The sequence below is a fragment of the Delphinus delphis genome, chromosome 9 (genome assembly GCF_949987515.2).
Source record: "Delphinus delphis chromosome 9, mDelDel1.2, whole genome shotgun sequence".
In the NCBI taxonomy this organism is placed as follows: domain Eukaryota; kingdom Metazoa; phylum Chordata; class Mammalia; order Artiodactyla; family Delphinidae; genus Delphinus; species Delphinus delphis.
The window spans coordinates 22,776,047-22,794,558 of NC_082691.1; the positions used below are offsets into that span (position 1 = coordinate 22,776,047).

Sequence of the window (18,512 nt, forward strand, 5' to 3'; positions counted from 1 at the left end):
AGCCAACATTTATTGAGTAACTGCTATTTGCCTGGCCCTGTTTCAGGTTCTAGGGATTTACAAGTAAAGAAAACATCAATCATAGAGTAAATCTCTATGATTAATTAGTTAAAAATTTACATGAGAAAGGTTTTATATATAGGTATTCATGCATTTATATGTTTTCTGTTTGACGATATATGACTATATACTGTTCCTTGATGCTTGCCACAAGCCTGAAAAGTTCATCTTTATCAGTTATAATTATCGTCGTACTTGATACTTCACATAAACACCCACTGAAGGCAAAATATTAACCTACACTGAGATGGCATATAAATCTTTTCCTAGGTATTTCCCACTACTGCGCTTTTGCACATTGTTGTTTCTTCTTCCTCTAGCTTTCTTCACTTGTCCACCCAGAAAACGCCTATTCATCATTCAAAACTGTGTCAGACATCATCTTCTATGAGGCCTTCCCTCCCTAAGCTCTTCTCAATAGAATTGACCCCCCTTTCCTCTGTACTATTTCTGGACTTTGTACATATTTGTATTTGCATTGTTATAAATATTCACTAACATATCACTCATTATTTCTATACTGTAAGCTTCTTAAGAATAGAAACACTTGTTTCTGCATCCCAAGTAATTATCAGAATGCATGGCACATATGGGTATTCACTAAATATTTGCTGAACTGAACTGAGAAGCCATTCCCTCTACTATAACTTGTGGAATGCTACAGAAATATGTTTACATTTTACTTTAAATCATATCATGATTAAAAATAAACACAGTATTTTTGACTATTTAATAAGCAGTGGATTTCAACATTTTATTTTCTTTTCTGATGAAATTATCATCCCTAAAAAGCCTAATAAAATTATATAGTTAGAAACACACTTTAAAAAAAATTCTGTTGTGCCCTTGCCCAGCTCTCCTGACTTAGTGCCAACATCATGGTTATTACAGTCTCATCCTATTCATACTGTGTTACATTTACTTGTTTATATATCCAAAGCCCCTCCTGGATGTAAACTCCTCAAGAGCCTGGCCCTTGTCATTTCCACCTTTGTAGTCCTGGTGGACAGCAATGACTGTGAAAGGAAGGAGCTTAACAAGTGTTTGCTGAATGAATAAATAGAAGAATAAATAGGAGACAGTGAATAGAATAAAATCCTAGGTCCTTCTCTTTCTATTAGGACCGTTCTGTGATTATCTTAAGCGCAGAAAATCTGCTACATTCTAAATAAAGCTTTGACTTTGTTGCTGAGTAGGCTAACTTAGACTGTGTGAGTGTGGCAAACTAGGAAAATGAGTGAGAAGGAAAAACGCCTTATTGTGCAAACCTTTTGATTTTATTTTGCCTTTTAAGTGTACACTGAAAGAAGTCTTTTCTAGTTTTGAAACACAGAATAGTGGATTGAGCAAGAGAAAAAAATAACTGGGTTTTTTATTACGAAAAGAAATGGGTTTGTTACCTGACCAAGGAGGTGAAAGACTTATATGCTGAGAACTATAAAACATTAATAAGGGAAACCGAAGATTACTCAAAGAAATGGAAAGATATCCCATGCTCTTGTATTGGAAGGATTAATATTGTTAAAATGGCCATACTATCCAAAGCAATCTACAGATTTATTACAATCCCTATCAAATTACCCATGACATTTTTCACAGAGCTAGAACAAATAATCCTAAAATTCATATGGAACCATAAAAGACCCAGAATTGCCAAAGCAATCCTGAAGAAAAAGTAGAAAGCAGGAGGCCTAACCCTCCCAGACTTCAGACAATACTACAAAGCTACAGTAAACAAAACAGCGTGGTACTGGCACAAAAATAGACATATGAATCAATGGAACAGAATAGAGAGTAAAGAAATAAACCCACACACCTATAGTCAATTAATCTTCAACAAAGGGGGCAAGAATATACAACGGGAAAAAGACAGTCTCTTCAGCAAGTCGTGCTGGGAAAGTTGGACAGCCACATGTAAACCAATGAAGTTAGAACACACCCTCTCACCATGCACAAAAATAAACTCAAAATGGCTTAATGACTTAAATATAAGACACGACACCATAAAACTCCTAGAAGAGATCATAGGCAAAACATCCTCTGACATAAATTGTTAGGTCAGTCTTCCAAGGCAATAGAAATAAAAACAAAAATAAACAAATGGGACCTAATTAAACTTACAAGCTTTTGCACAGCAAAGGAAACCACAAACAAAACAAAGACAACCTACAGAATGGGAGAAAATATTTGCAACCAAAGCGACTGATAAGTGTTTAATTTCATACAACTCATACAACTCAACAACAAAAAAACAAACAATCCAATCAAAAAATGAGCAGAAGACCTAAAGAGACATTTCTCCAAAGAAGACATACAGATAGCCAAAGAGGCACATGAAAAGATACTCAACATTGCTAATTATTAGGGAAATGCAAATCAAAACTACAATGAGGTACCACCTCACACAGGTCAGAATGGCCATCATTAAAAACTCTACAAATAACAAATGCTGGAGAGGGTTAGGAGAAAAGGAAACCCTCCTACACTGTTGGTGGGAATGTAAGTTGGTGCAACCACTGTGGAAAACAGTATGGAGGTTCCTCAGAAAACTAAAAACAGAATCACCATATGATCCAGCAATCCCACTCCTGGGCATATATCCAGACAAAACTATAATTCAAAAAGATACATGCACCCCTCTGTTGACAGCAGCACTATTCACAATAGCCAAGATATGGAAACAACCTAAATGTCCATCGGCAGATGAATGGATAAAGATGTGATATATATATATATATACACACACACACACACACACACACAATGGAATACTACTCAGTTACAAAAAGGAATGAAATAATGCCATTTCCAGCAACATGGATGCAACTAGAGATCATCATACTAAGTGAAGTAAGTCAGAAAGAGAGAGACACATACCATATGATATCACTTATATGTGTAATCTAAAATATGACACAAATGAACCTATCTGTGAAACAGAATCACGGACATAGAGAACAGACTGGTGGTTGCCAAGGGGGCAGGGGGTTGGAGGAGGGATGCAATGGGAGGTTGGGGTTAGCAGATGTAAGCTTTTATGTATAGAATGGATAAGCAGCAAGGTCCTACTGTATAACACAGAGAACTATATTCAGTATCCTATGATAAACCATAATGGAAAAGAATATAAAAAAATAATATACATATATATATATGTATGTATAATGGAATCACTTTCCTGTACAGCAGAAATTAACACAGCATTATAAATCAACTATACTTCAAGAAAAAAATATTGACACAAGAAAAGAAGAAATGGGTTTGTTAAATATTTCACTATAGTTCAAAAGCATTGGGGATCCTTTTCCCTCTACTAAGTTGGTATTAAATCTACAGTTTCCTCGTATTCTAATTGTAGGTGATAGGATGATTTTTAATTGAGTCATTTGATGTTTTTTTGTGATTTTTGGCAACATGAAAGTGTGGCTGCTTAGTAAAATCTCACCAGATGAACAGCAGAGTTAGATACTCTCTAACTTGCAGAAAATTATGTACACATGATCTTTACAACAGTAGCATTTGAAAAATGTGGTTAGTTTTGAAACTTTACTCAACTTTCAAGGAAATGTAACATCTATTAAATATATTATTACTCACTAGTGACTGGCAGTGACAAATATACTCATTAGGTGACATTGAAAAGATGTTATTTCTATAGGAACCATTTAATAAACAGTCATTTTTAAAATGCAAAATGTCAGATGAAGACCTCAATTTTATGTTGTTTCTTCATACATAAACCACTTTAAAAACCACGAAATAACAATTTGTGAATATATGGAGCATACAAATGGCATAATTTTTCCGCAAAAGTAATTCTCTAATTTCTGTATCTTCTAGGACCCATTGACTTTAGTAAGTTAACATCATAAATTATATCAATGTTGGGAAAAGTGTGAAATGGTGATATATAGTTATTACACTTTGTAATTTTCTAAGGCATTTCAAAAACAGTACCCCAAAATTCTTAAATCAGTATTTGATTATTATTTAAATAAGATCAAATTTGATTTCTTCTTTATTTTCCAGACAAGGAAAATAGTATTTATAAATTATGGGACTAATTCCAAGTCATGGACCAGGTAGGAGAATTTAAAATCAGACTACAAAATCAGACTTAGTTCATTACTTTTTTCTCTGTCTCTGTGCACCTTTCATATTTTATATTTTCTTGCCCTTAACAATTTGCCTCTGCATTTCCATGTTAAATGAATTTTGATTATAATTTGATAGATATCCAAGTAACTGCATATGAAAATTCATTCATAAGGATTAGAGAAAAAAACCTTATATATTAAAACATTGTATGGGTATATATAAAGATGAATATCATTAACATTTTTTTCTATGAGATGAGCGTGCATATTTAAATATAACTAACCTGGGCAATTTAGCATGAGAATACTATAAGATTAATACAGATTTTAAAAATATCAATAGCTGAACATAAGCAAGAAAAGTATGAAATGTTAATCACACCCCTGAGAAGGGACTCCAAAAATAAATTAGAAAAGTGTCAATCTCAAGGGTGCACTGAATCCAGCAAATAGAAGGGGCAGTCAGAAAAATGAGACAAAAATGGTATTTAAAGTTGTTTCCAGAAATACTTCAATTTGATTATTATTAAATTTAGGGGAGACATAATCTGTGGTTGTCCTAAAGTGAAGTGACCTTTGACCTTCAAATTAAAAACACAGAAAGAAGCTCTTCATATTTGCCTTAGCAAAAAGGTTGCAAAACAATTTTCTAAAGTATTATGGAACTTACCTGTTTCCATTTTTCCGTCCTGAGCTGCAGGCCCATCGGGAATCACGCTTTTCACCTGCAGAAACTCATCAGGCTCATCTCCACCAATGATGGTAAATCCAAACCCCATGTTGCTCTTTTTTAGTGTGGTGCTGAGAAATGTTCCCTTCAACTGGGATGCATCCCGGGTAAAGAGTGGTTTTTCTACATTGGCCGACAGAAGTTAAAAAAGAAAAAGCACAGTTAAGGCATGTTCTTACATGGGGAAAAGCCAGCCACTGAGCAGCAATCCCAGGGGTAACTGTGGGGTTAATTATAGTAAATGCAAGCAGGTGTGACTTCAGGAGCACACCTCTAAGCACTTCCCACAAACGCAGAGCAGTCCCAAGCATGCAGGGAAAGGTGAAAGAGCTGCTTGGTTTGGAGAGAGATTTTTTTGTGATCATTGTTTCCGTTCACTAAATTCACCTTCTTGTGCTTAAAAAGGGCTGAATCAACAGGTGAAGATAAAGCAGAGCCTAAAATCATCCAGACACATCTGGATACATTTCTCTTGTTCTGAAAAGGTCCAGGTAGGGGGTATGTGTGAGTGGCCGGTGCTGCCCCAAACCTTGAAGGGATAGGACTAGAAGACCAAAATGTACTATGTTGTTTCCAAAAAAATAGAACCAGTGGAATATTAGCACCTCTTCAAATGTCTAAACTGTTTAGAAAGAATGCCTGGATGTGGGACTGAGTTAGCTTTTGCTTATATTATGAGATGCTATAAAGATAACCAGATAAATCCATTTCTACTGACCTGAGAGCGTTTAGTATACTCTAAAATGTGAGCAAGATGCAAGCCAATATCTCTAGATTTAATTATGAATGTAAAGGTAACATATTTTGTCATAATATGTTGACATGTTCAAATCATATACCTAAATAATCTGAACAGAACTTGAACCCACTCATAGAGCTTTAACTAGTAATTTGTTATTTAACATGCTTTTTCAGCTATGATCGGTAGTAAGTATATTACTACATATATTAAATGCTTGAAAAATAATAGTCATACTAGGAATTAGCATTAACATCTGCTTTAAATGTTACCACTGTCAAGTATTTTATATATTTTTTTAGTTGTTCCATTTTGGGTGATATGATTTGCTATTTAAAACAGCCAAACTGTACATGGTGACTTAGTTAAGTATTCTGTCTGCTGGTGTTCCATTTTAGGTGATGTGTAATGGACAAACTATAAAGTCATGAGTCATTCTATTGGAATTTTACTTTGTCTATTTACACGTCTCATACATCTTTGTGAAGAAGACAGAGCACTTCTTTAAAATATAAATAAAAACGCACATAATCTTGTCACCTCCGTTTCCTTTATGAAAGTAAAGTTTACAATTTGGAGAGAAGTTCAACAGTGAGACCTTTACATTCATCCTTATCGTGCTGTAGTGATACGGTGTGAAGTCAACCGTAGGCATATCTAGACTTCCCGACTACCAGAGCCTCCTTCATGCTTTCATGTGTGAGTGAGAGCCCACTAAGATGTGAAAAGTGCGTGCAGCATCTCATCCCCGTGTGTGGCTCCAGGGTGAAGTGAGGTGCAGCAAGCAACCCAGGACATACCGATGCGCCCGGGCCTCCAGGCGAGGTGGTGCCCATAGTAAGACAGGTCACTCACGCTGCGTGACCGCTCCCGGGCGGCGCGAGGGCAGGCGGGTTTGGGCCTAGGTACTGTCGATGAGTAGCTGTCTACTGTCACAAAGGAGAACAAGCCTCATTCTTGTGCTTGGTCACTTGAGGACAAACTTATGAGTCTCTATGAATCTCTGCAGTTTACGGTAGCACGGTCATACCCTTTCAGCTCTACCTGGCGACGTGCTGTAAATTCCTATAAGGTGCTACCCGAGGCGTTACATTCACTCGTGAGTGCTAAATGCATGAGTTTGGAGACAGAGCAAACACCCAGCTAAAGCTAATTGGGGGGTCTGGGGAAAGCAAATCAATTATATGAAATGGTCCAAGATAAAGGCCTATCTGGAGAGCAGGCAGTTCGATAGTCTTTCTCTCTGAAACACTGCGTGCTGACAGGTACTAACCTCGGAAACCTGGGGCCTGCAGGGGCTTTGTTCCAAGTTCTGTGTGGGGCATGTTATGCTGCTGTAGCTTCCTTTTTGCTTCCAGGACAGGGTTTTCAAACTGTGTTCTTCTATTTATGTGGCTGAAAAATAAAATTTCAAATTAGGATAACAGTGGGGCAAAGTCATTTAAGAGAACATATGAATAGCTCTAGCTGAATACCCCACCAGCACGCAGTCAGGCCTCTGCTGGGGCTGGCCTGTGTACGGTACGCATTTCCCTGACAAGAGCAGAGCTCTCAATGGCTCTATCATACAGTATTGTATTTAAGTTATGCATGATTGAGCCAAAAGAACTAGAACGTGAACTAGCTTTCTGGTCTACCGTGTTAGTTTGAGACGAGTTTGGTGCATTCAAATAAATGGCCAAGAAATGAAATTTATACCAAAGGGTGCTGAAGAAAAATGTATTTGTAAAGTGTTTCTAAGCTTTGTAAAGTCCCAATATCCAACCACATGAGTATAAGGTCAATTCACTGATTGCTTTACTCTTAGAGCAACTGAAGTCCACACATTTTAGAATCAGACAGACTTGGATTAAAGGACTGTGCGGAAACACTCCTAAGGATATTTAGGAGTTGTGGAATACCTGTAGGATGACTGATACTGAGATCAGTCAAAAGCAGAGTATTTACATTCTCCCTAGTGAGACAATAAACTTCTAGATATCAGACACAGAGCATTTTTAAGCAAGTGTGGATCAGCTAAACCAAGGGCTTAGAGTTTAAGAATTCCTTATAGTATTCTTACAGTGTGATGCATTCTTGTATAAAGTTTAGAGTTTCTTGTCCATGGAGAGGGTGGGAACCATAACCCTGCCTAGCAGCAGTGTCAAGTAGCTCTTTCTCTACGTATACATGCCCCACTAGAGAGGGGGCATGTACACTGATCTTGGTTCTTTGTACAAACAAAAACAGGATTATTGTGTGAGAGCATGAAGAGGAGAGAGGGCTTAGAAGAGGAATGAACAATTACTCAGTACTTAACTCTGTGCCAGGTACTATATACAAATTTCCTCGGTCAAGTCTCATGGCAACAGTCTTGAATTCTAATTATCCCCATTTTAAAGGTGATGAGACTGACACACAAGAGGTCAAATGACTTGCTCTAAATCATGTGCCTAGAAGTGAAAACGCTGGGAATGGACCACATCTGTCTCTAAAATTCATCCTTTACCTTACATACCTTCTCTTCTCAATGTATGATTTCACATTGACGAGTGTACACATACTTAATGTGCACACGCAATCCTCTTATTTTAGGTCTATAAATACTCGTAAGAAAAGGAAAGAGGTAAAAGAAACAAAATCTCAACAACCAATTTTCTGTTAGTATAAGTCAGATAATTCCTGGTGAGACAGAAAAGCGATTGCAAGAAACACAATAAGACGACTGCAGTATCTAGTTACTTCCTCATGAGGTCGGGGCAGGGGAGCTGCTGCCACACAGGCTCTGGAGTCACCTAGTCCTGGATTCAAAATCCCGCTCTGCCCCTTGATTTGCTGTGTGACCTTGCACAAGTTATTGAGTCTGAACCTCAGTGTCTGCATCTCTAAGATGGGCACAGTATTGGCTTCCTCCTGGGCAGTTGTGAGGATTCAATGAAATAATGAATATTGGCCCAGGGTTTCAAGCATAGACATGCTCAGTGACTAGCAGCAGCTGTTATCATCATGGCCAACACCATCATCATCTTATCATCACTGACACTGTCCTCATTTTGAGTCCAGAGAGGAGGCTTTACCGGGGGGAGGGTCTTTAAAAGCACCAGAACCTCTCGCTAATATTGCCGCTGGTATAGGTTAGGATGCTATTTAGGAAAGGGGTGCTTATAACGTTCTTTGGTAACGGTACTCACTGGTACGGGGTTCAAAGTAAATGTGTCTTACATAAGATTATTTTCCATTGGAAGTAAAATCTGCTGTACTGCTCTTGTCACCAAGGAGTCACCATGATCCGTGGTGTGTAGTGAACTACAGTATGAGCTTTCAAAGCTTCCTTAACTCCATAAACTCTGACAGCACCACTCTATTTCAGGAGGGGCAGATTCGAAGCCCCTCTTCCCTTTTCTCCATTGTCTCTTACTAAACTCCTTTGAAATCTTCCTATTGCCTAAAGAAACATTCTTCCTGACTCCACCCTTACTCATCTCCATATCTTCTCCTTTGGCTGCATCACCACATGCACCTTTTGCTTTGGATACACTCGGAGCCACTCAAATCAGCAACACCCTATCAAGCCTCTTCTCTTTTCCCGTGAGACTGAGAGCATTAGTGGTGTAGCAGCTGAAGCAAGACAGCCTGAGTTTGAGGTGGCATCTTAGGCAAATCACTAAATTCTCTGAGCACCAATATCCCCGTCTGTAAAATAGGGACATTAATATCTACTTCTTGGAGTTGCTGTGAAGATAAGAGAAATAATGTTTGCAAAGTACAGATATACAGGGAGGACCCCACACTTGTAAGGTATAGTTGTTCTTTATTTTCAAAGTATAGTTATTCTCTATTACTATTATTTATAAGTGCTGTTGCTGTTATTGTCATTACTATTACACTGTTTTTTCCATCTGTTCCATAACTCCTTCTCCAACCCCACCCAGCAACATTCTCTGCCTGTGTTGTGCTCCTCCCCTTGGCTGTCATAAAACCTTCAACAGACCTCTGTCATCACAGTTTATTTATTTTCTTACACCCTGCCTCATAGTCAAGAGAATCTGAGGCCCTTTTAAAGAACAACAACAAGGAAAAGTAAACAAAATCCAGGGTGAAGTTAGTTGAGTCTAGGTGGAAGATCAATAGACAAAATTAATAATATAGGATCCTATTTGTTTACTAGAGTTATGTTGCAAATTAGCTTTGAGCTTTCAAGCTGCTAATTCAGCAAGCAAGAGAAACCAGTTATATTCTTCACAGTATTTAAGATAAACTCAAGACAGTCGTTCTGAAGGACATAGCATTCCTGTTACTGACTCTCTTGAGATCATTCTTTCCAGGTCTTGGATAAAGGTGTTTCTGTGATGTAGTACACAACATCCTAAATGATAATGACACGATAATGAATTTAGTAACCTTATCATACTGTGTTTTAATAACTGATTTTCATGTTTATTTCCTTCTCTAGACTGTGCACACCTGTATACAGGGTCCATGTGTTATTCAATTTTGTATACTAAGCACTGGACATAGTGAGAGAGAATATTTTTTTTGTTACATGATGAATATGTGTTTTAAAACTTTTGTCTGCAAATATATGTTACTAATTTTGAGAAATCAGAAAAGTTCTGAGGTGTACCGAAGTATTAGCTTTCTTCATTTCCTATCTGTTCTGTTTCTGTTTTTCTAGGTCGTTGTTCATCATATGCGTAACTTTATTCTTAGAAAATACATTACAAGAACTTTCTGGGGTAGATTTACTATACAGTTGGGTTCCTCCAACTTGCTACCCGCATATAATTACTTCCTTAGAAAAGTCATAGCCACTTGCTTTACGGAAACCATGTTGACAAGATTCCATTCACCATCAAAGTGAAGTTCTACATTTCACAGAGAATGAAAATACCAATGAACTCGTCTGGTATGACTTGTACCTGACAAAGAGTGGAAGCTGGGATGGCTTTAGTGTCCTGAGCTAATTGCTACAGAACATTTGCATTGTCACAAATAAAGTCATTCATTTAGAATTTAAAATGCTCCCAAGCTTTAAAAGAGCTATTACAAAGAAATATGATTGTTGCTGAATAGAGAAGCCTTGTCTTCCTTGTGCTTCCAATAAGAATAGTTTGAAGTCCTTTTAGCAAGGATTTGGGGGACTTACAATATGTAAAAGGACATGAATGACAAATGTCGTCCTCCCCCTCATTGTTTAGGCTCTGTGAGAGAATTATTAGCTAGTTCATCCAGCTCTGTACTGAACAGGAGCCTGGGAAGCTACCAAGAGTTCTTATTCTTTAGTTCAATCTAGTTTATTATCATATTTTAGTAATAGAATTTTTAGGTGTTAAGAGCTAAGGGGGTAAGAGACATATTCTGAGGAGGGTAGATCCCAACAACCCCATTTCCTTTTACAAAAAGGAAAGACTACTGATATGAGATCCTTCCATGTGGGAATGGCAAAGTGAACAGGATATTCAAGGATGACATTCCATCACCTTCTCTTTGCCAGTACAGTCACTCATTTGCAGCTTAACTTCTACCTCCCCTTTTCATTATGGAATGGAATGGAAACTTAAGATAAGTTCGTATGTGGCAGTATTCTGTAGCTCTGGATGAACCTGAAGAACTTAAAAAGCAAACAAAAACAGAGAGGACTCAGGCCCACCCTAACTCAACTGAGCCACAACCTCCAAATGGGGTACGAGCATTGACATTTTAAAAAAAAAGCTTCCCAGATAACTCTGTAGTGCAGCGAGGGTTGCAATCCCCTAAGTTAGAAGCTGAGAAGGTGTGAGAAGGTAGTTGAATAAGGACTTTCTTGCCTTATTCAACTGGAAGTCTCTTTTTCTGTGTAGGGCCCTGGGGAATACTAGGAAATGCTCTTTTGCTCTAGAAGAGAGGACACGTGCCAACAAAAGGGTGAGACATGCAACAGAGGGAAGGAAATCTTTGCAGCTGATGGATGATATGCTGCCAGAGGTAGTCCCAGCTCAAAGTCCTGTGTGACTGCCACCTCCTTCACCGTGGGGAAGCAATGGAAGAAACGGGGCAAGTCGTACATCCCGAGCCCATCAGTACACAAAGGACAGGTCTGCTGGGTGACGAAGGCCATCATCTGACCCTCACTACCAGCGCTCCCTCCATACTCCAGCCTGTTAACTCTCCACCAGGCTTCTCCTGGGTTTTTGGAGAGGGGCACTTTTAGTGCATAGTCACAAATGACACCTTTTGTACCCACTGGTCACTATCACATCGTCTTGACTTCAGCTGACAGATTAGAAATGGATCTTTGGCTCAATGTGAGAGACGAAGACAGCAGCTTTCAAGTGGAGACTGCACCACGAGTAAAATATTTCCAAGATGATCAAGGTGGCTACGCTAATTACTCCAATGCATGAGGTAGCCAGTGCTCAATAAATATTTGTTGAATAAACGCCTGGAGGGAGACAGGCGTGCATGAAAGGTCATAGATCTTGCTGTTTTCCAGTTTAACTCTTCCATAAAATACATGTTGTGACAGAACTTATGGTGAAGCTTAGGGCCAACTTATGTGCTCTAACCAATCTGCATTTGGGTAATGATCCACGGAATCTTTCAAAACAGAGAATCTTTCAAGACTTTCTCGTGATAGTGAAAAAGCCATCCCACTTCGGTGATGAAAGATTTGGATCTGCTGTCTGTGTTACAACAGAAATGTGCTCAAATGGCAAAGCACTACATTAGGGACAAAATATGGGAGCGCCAGGAGGCAGCTACTCAGCACTGGGTGTGGGAAGGCTGGCTTGGGGTTTGGGGTTGCAGCTCAGTATGTCATCCCTTCTATGCAAACCTGCTCCTTTTGGGGCTTCCCAAAATCTATTTTACTGGGAGCATATATTTTTTTAAAGAGAGAATAATTCCTGAATGGAATCACAGTATGAATTTCCAGGTTGCTTGGAATTCCACAGGTTTTGCTTGACCCTAATTCTGACTCCCATACTCCTGGATGGTCAGGAAAGTGTATGTATGTTGCTTCCTCACATCTGAACCCCTAAACTGTAGCTACACTGGTAGCCAAACACACACACTGCCCCCTCCCTGTCTGTATTTTTATTCATTTAAATACAAGCTTTGGGAAGACCCCATAAAGTTTTCTCTACTATCCAGTTGAGACAGATGGAATAAAAACTTCCTCTTGCTTCAGAAACTAAGAGAAGATAATAACTCTACAGGGATCTTCTGGGGCCAACCCTCTCGATAGAAGGCAGGACACTGTTAAGAGCTTGGTCACTGCAGTCACATTGCTGGAATTCACATCCAAGCCCCACCACATCCTAGGCATATGATCTTTCGCACATTATTTACCCTCCCTGTGCTTCAGAATTTTTCATCTATAAAGCTGGGATAAAAGTAAGACCACCTCATAAAGTTGTTGTGCATATTAAATAAATTAAAATGAGTCAATCACTTAAGACCAGTGCCTGGATGTAAGTACTCAATAAATGCTACTGTGACTCATCAGATATTAGTTTCTCAAATAGTCTTTGCTAGGCACTTTGGTAGTGGGTGCAGGTAGGGGCAAAGATCAATCAGACACACAGTCTAGCAGGGGAGATAAAACAAACAAAAAAAACTATAAAATAGGCTTTCCATACTATCATGTATGCCTTACAGTGCTTTGAAAATCTAGAAATTTTAGAAGTACTAGATTAAAGACTAATGTTTTAAATATACTTTATTTTTTAAAAAATGAGCTTTGGATAAATGGAAGAATTAAATCTATTTTACTTGGAGTATTTTCTAAAAACAGACTAATTGAATCCTGCCTCTTGAAAGACTTCTTCCCAATTCTAACACTTAAGTGATCATTTTCTTTCTATAAATGTCCATTCATTATTCCCTACTGTACCTGGGGGAAATGTGAATTTGCTTTATGAATGTGGGTGGGAAGATTGAGTCACGTGTTACTTTCTCTTGCTCTTTCTGGACATGAGGGTGTCTGATCTGGGGACATAGTGTCCAGGTGGGAGGCGGAATCATGGCCAACTGAGAAGAGTATTTTTATATTCGTGCTGACACTCTCACAGCTAAGGAGTCTGTCCTCCATTCCCCACCAGGCAGAGTTTCCCAAATGTGGATATATTTTCAGATAGGTGAGCTCTCTTCCCTTCCCTAGTAGTAGTGGCAATTTATTCAGTTGGCATTGATTTGTAATGTGTATTTTATGTGTATCTTATGTATAAGGGGGATTCATTGCTTAGCCATTGCTGTTTACCAATTACTTGGAAAACTTGATATTTTACTCTCAGCAGAAATGACACTGTGCACTGTCAATCATGCCGTGAAGCCCCCAGGACCTGCAAGATACATAGACTCATTTTTTAAAATTTCAGAGCCAGTAGGCATGCATGTAAAAATGTTTTTTATCCATCCCTCCCCATTCCCATAAACACCTCTCTTAAATTTTATTGTGGGGTGCAGGAGGAGGTTATTGTTATCAAAGGTAACAAGAGATTGAGCAAAAGTAATGAGTTATAAACTTGGAGAATAGAGCTTAGCTAGAAGGAGACTAAAAGACTACACTATTTCAACATCTTTCAGTATTAAGAGACAAGACTACATCAATTCTCCTCCACTGGTGTCTGCCAACCCTGACTCACTGGCTTTAGTCCTTTAAGTCTCATGTACACTTTCATGAATGGATCAGTGTGCTAGGCACTGGGAACACGAAAATGAATACAACACAACCCCTTCACCAAGGGGGCCCATACTCCAACGGGGCAGGCACACAAGCTGGATGACCAACAACCCCAGGTTTGTCTAAGACTAAAGCGTTTCCCAGGGTACGGGACTTCCTTTTCTAAAACCTGGACTGTCCTGGGTAAATTGGGCTGAGTTGGTCACTTTATAAGCGGTCAGAAAATTTGTATGCACAAAGTGGGGACTCCAAAGAAGAAAAGACAACTTAGGCTGATGGTTCAGGGATGCTTCACAAAGGAAGTGACACTTAAGCAGATTCTAAGAGGATAGATGTATTTTGCCAGATGGAGAAGGAGGCATTTTAGGAGGAGAACAGTGGATTCAAAGGTGTTTGGGAATATCCATCCTGCTTAGCCAGAGTATGGGGGTCGTGAATACACACATGCGTATGTTTGCATGTGGGTGGTACCATGAGAGCAGCAGGCACGGGGGAGAGGATGAACTTCAAGAGGGGAGGATACTTCCAAGCCATGGGATGAGGTTTGGTTTTGTTTCAAGTTTCCCTCCTTCCATTATGGCTTTAGTCTAATGGCTGGCCATAACTTGGAAAGTCTCCATCCTGGAGGATGTGCCTTATTCCTGAACTTGGAGGGATTACAGAATGAGTTTGGCCATATTAACCACATAGGAAAAGTTGCAGTGCTCCCTAGAATTCTTAGTCATTTCAGCATCATTTAGTCGTTACCTCCAATGTACTGGTTATTGTACTTACCCGGTGTTATGAGGATGGACAAGATGCTCTCTGACTGTGAAGAATCACATTACCCAGGGAACTAGACCTTACAATGTGCTGGGAAGGGTGAGAATAATCTGACTTGTTATATACTGTATGTTGAACTGGACTGCAATTTATTAATAACTTAGGTATGAGTTGTTAAAATGTGAAGTCACAGTATAGCCTAAGTCTAGTGAACTCCAAAAAATATGATTCAGTACAAAAACCTGTGCAGACACATCACTCATATATAATGTTAGACATACACAGCCATGGGTACAGGAATACTTTGGGCCTGACATCGAGGTGAGTCAGAGAATTACCAAGGACACTCAGAACAGTGAGGAATCACGAAGGTGACATCACTAATGTCTAGGATTATCCAGGAAGGAGGGAGTCAGGGAAAGAGTGCCAGTGAGGGGATATGGACACGATTGGGAACAAGACTGTGAGATTTTGAAAGTCAACACGACAGGAAGATAATTCCAACTTTATATAATAGCAAACCTCCCCAGGTTTCCAAGTCTAACGTTCAGAGTGAGAAAAAGATCAAAAAAATATTATTCTTGACTACTGAGTCTCTAACACTGTTAAGACCAGAGAAAAATAAAACACATAGCTATTCCTTTCATATGTTAGAAAGTAATGCAGGAAGAATTAGAAAACAAAGCGAGATTAAAAGTACTTTTGATGAGTCTTAGGGAGAAAAAGATCTTTTGCCGGATACCTAGAATCTGCAGAGAAGATCTGAGTAATCTGTGACTACTTCAGCCAGGTGATTCTCAATTATCAGTGTTATTTGTGAAACTGGAAACTTTCACAGCACTGTAAATTACATGCTGGTTTTTGGAAGATAAAACTGTGAAAATATAGCACATTATTTTGATTATTAAATGATTTTTTTTAAAGAATCCAATGATTATGTGCATCGAAACAGGGGCTGAATATGTTTTATAAGAAAACACATATGTGTGTGTATCTTTTGCATATTGTAAAAAGTGAGCAATGAAATGATAATGAGAATATGGGTGGGGAGCCAGGAGACCGGCTCTGGGTGACCTAGTTTTCAAACTAGAAGAGTCTCCTCCAAGGGTTGCCTTTTAGCCTCACTTAGGGCTAATCCTAACTCTACTTTTCTTGAACTTTGCCCTTACCAACTCTGGAAATTGAACATGGGCCACTGTCTCTGGCAATCATGATAATGATAATAAGATTCTGCACTAATATTTATGAGTAAGATTAGAGTTGTATGTGAGTGAGAATGGGGGTAGTCAATAATAACAACTACGTATGTCTTGTCTCAAACCTTGAAAAGGACAGGTTAGGTCCTGCTGAAGTCCAGTGATACAATAAGAAATGAAAACATGGTACTTACTCAATTACTTATAGAAATTCCTTATGTGGTAACAAGGGGGAACCTCGAGTGCAGGTAAGACCCTCCCCTTAACGCTCACATAAGAGTTACCTGTAAATGGTGGATTAGGCCGTGAGCAGTAACATAGGTGAGAGGAGCCACCTGCACTCTGGTTTCCTCAATCTCACATGGACCTCTTGGGCTTCACCACAGTGAAAGCCACTTACAATGAGTCTCAGTTATCATTCTCTGTTATTTTTAAGATCAAACCACCGTTTGAAGTTTAAACCACATTTGAAGATTAAGTCTACCTCTCACTACCTTTGTAAAGTTCCCCTAATATCTCTGAACTGCAATGGCCTCACCTGTAAATATCCTATTCACCTCATAGGACTGTTTTGAAGAGAAATATGTGAAAGTGTTTAAAGATCAAGCACTGTATAGATTTTAATATTATCTTGTTGTACCGAGAGTATGGGAGTCAAGTGTAACTTAAATATGGACAGCATCAGGTCTCTTAATTCCTGCCCTGGGCTGCAACTCTATTTCTACCGCCTACGAGCTTGATGGCCTGGCTTCCTTAAGTTTCTCTGTCTGTAAAACATGAATAATAGTATCTAACATACAGTGTTGTGGTAATGACTAAATGAATTATGTAAAATGCTTAATACATACCAAGTGCTTAGTAGACGGTAGCTATTAATATGACTTTTCTGGGTTGACATATAGCTATTAACTATTTACATATTAAGCCAATGCCCCCAACTAACTTACTAAGTAATATAACAGAAAAAAGAAAGATAATAATTCCTATCATTTTATCTATCTGAAAATATATTCATATGTTTTTTGATGCCCAATTAAAACTGGAGAAAGTGAAGTAAGAATAAAATGAGGGGACTTTGTCAACCTCTGTATATGAATGTTGTGCTTAATGGAAATTTGAACTAAGCTCTTTTCATTATGACAGACTCAATAAATGGTATTTAATAAGCTTTCAGAAACCACACACCTAATGGTGAGGAGTTTCTTCTGGACTACATTAATGAAAAATTAATTTTATTGGTTTATCAAACCAAATAGTCTCTTTTTGCCTATAGTAGATCCAGTTAAGCTCAGCCACAGGATATAATTTTTTTCTTGATAATTTAAAAGTTCATCTTACTTAGCTAGATTGAACATATGAAATTTGATAATAAAAAATGTGTGATCCGTCCATTTTTATTACACAATTAGCTGTCTATTATAACATAATTTCATCTAAAGTCATCTGTTAAACACTAGTAATAAATAATGTTTAACAATGTCATCTTGTACTGTAAAAAAAGGAAAACAATATCCTTTCAAATGTATTCAGCTTTGACAGCAGTGAGACAAATATAGTTCTTACCTGACTTTTTGTTTATAACCTTATCTTTATCTTTCTGAATTTTTATTTAATGATAATCAGTCTCATATCTGTAGATATCAAATACACTTATGTTTGTTGTCAGAGCTTTGTAAGGGGATTCTATTATAATAACCTACCATTTTCGGAAGTCTTCTTTCTTCAACACTCACATGATGGGATTGTTAAAATCATTAAAATAAAATAAAAGAATGGTAATATATGTTATTGTCTAGCCAAATAACAAGTAGAAATGGAAAGAAAATGCTTTTACATTTTAAGTACTCTTTGATCAGCACGCATAAAGAGAAAATAACGAGGCTTATTTAACACAGGAAAATGGCTGCCGGAGCCTAAACCAAGATGGCGGACTAGAAGGACATGCTCTCACTCCCTCTTGTGAGAACAACAGAATCACAAATAGCTCCTGGACAATCATCGACAGGAAGACACTGGAACTCACCAAAAAAGATACCACACATCCAAAAACAAAGGAGAAGCCACAATGAGACAGTAGGAGGGGTGCGATCACAGCAAAATCTAATCCCATAACTGCTGGTTGGGTGACTCACAGACTGGAGAACATTTATACCACAGAAGTCCACACACTGGAGTGAAGGTTCTGAGCCCCACATCAGGCTTCCCAACCTGTGGGTCCGGCAACAGGAGGAGGAATTCCTAGAGAATCAGACTTTGAAGCCTAGTGGGAATTGATTGCAGAACTTCG

General features: G+C 38.4%; 1 protein-coding gene across 2 annotated transcripts in view; it reads right to left on the bottom strand.

Annotated features, from left to right (window-relative positions):
* Positions 1-18,512, bottom strand: part of MAGI2 (membrane associated guanylate kinase, WW and PDZ domain containing 2) — a 1,338,731-nt gene that overhangs the window by 313,072 nt on the left and 1,007,147 nt on the right. For both annotated transcript variants that reach the window (XM_060020317.1, XM_060020318.1), the window contains exons 8-9: positions 6,900-7,021; positions 4,828-5,010 (exon numbers count right to left, since the gene is read on the bottom strand). In XM_060020317.1, coding sequence (XP_059876300.1) covers positions 4,828-5,010; positions 6,900-7,021 — 305 coding nt within the window. The remainder of the gene's footprint in view (positions 1-4,827; positions 5,011-6,899; positions 7,022-18,512) is intronic.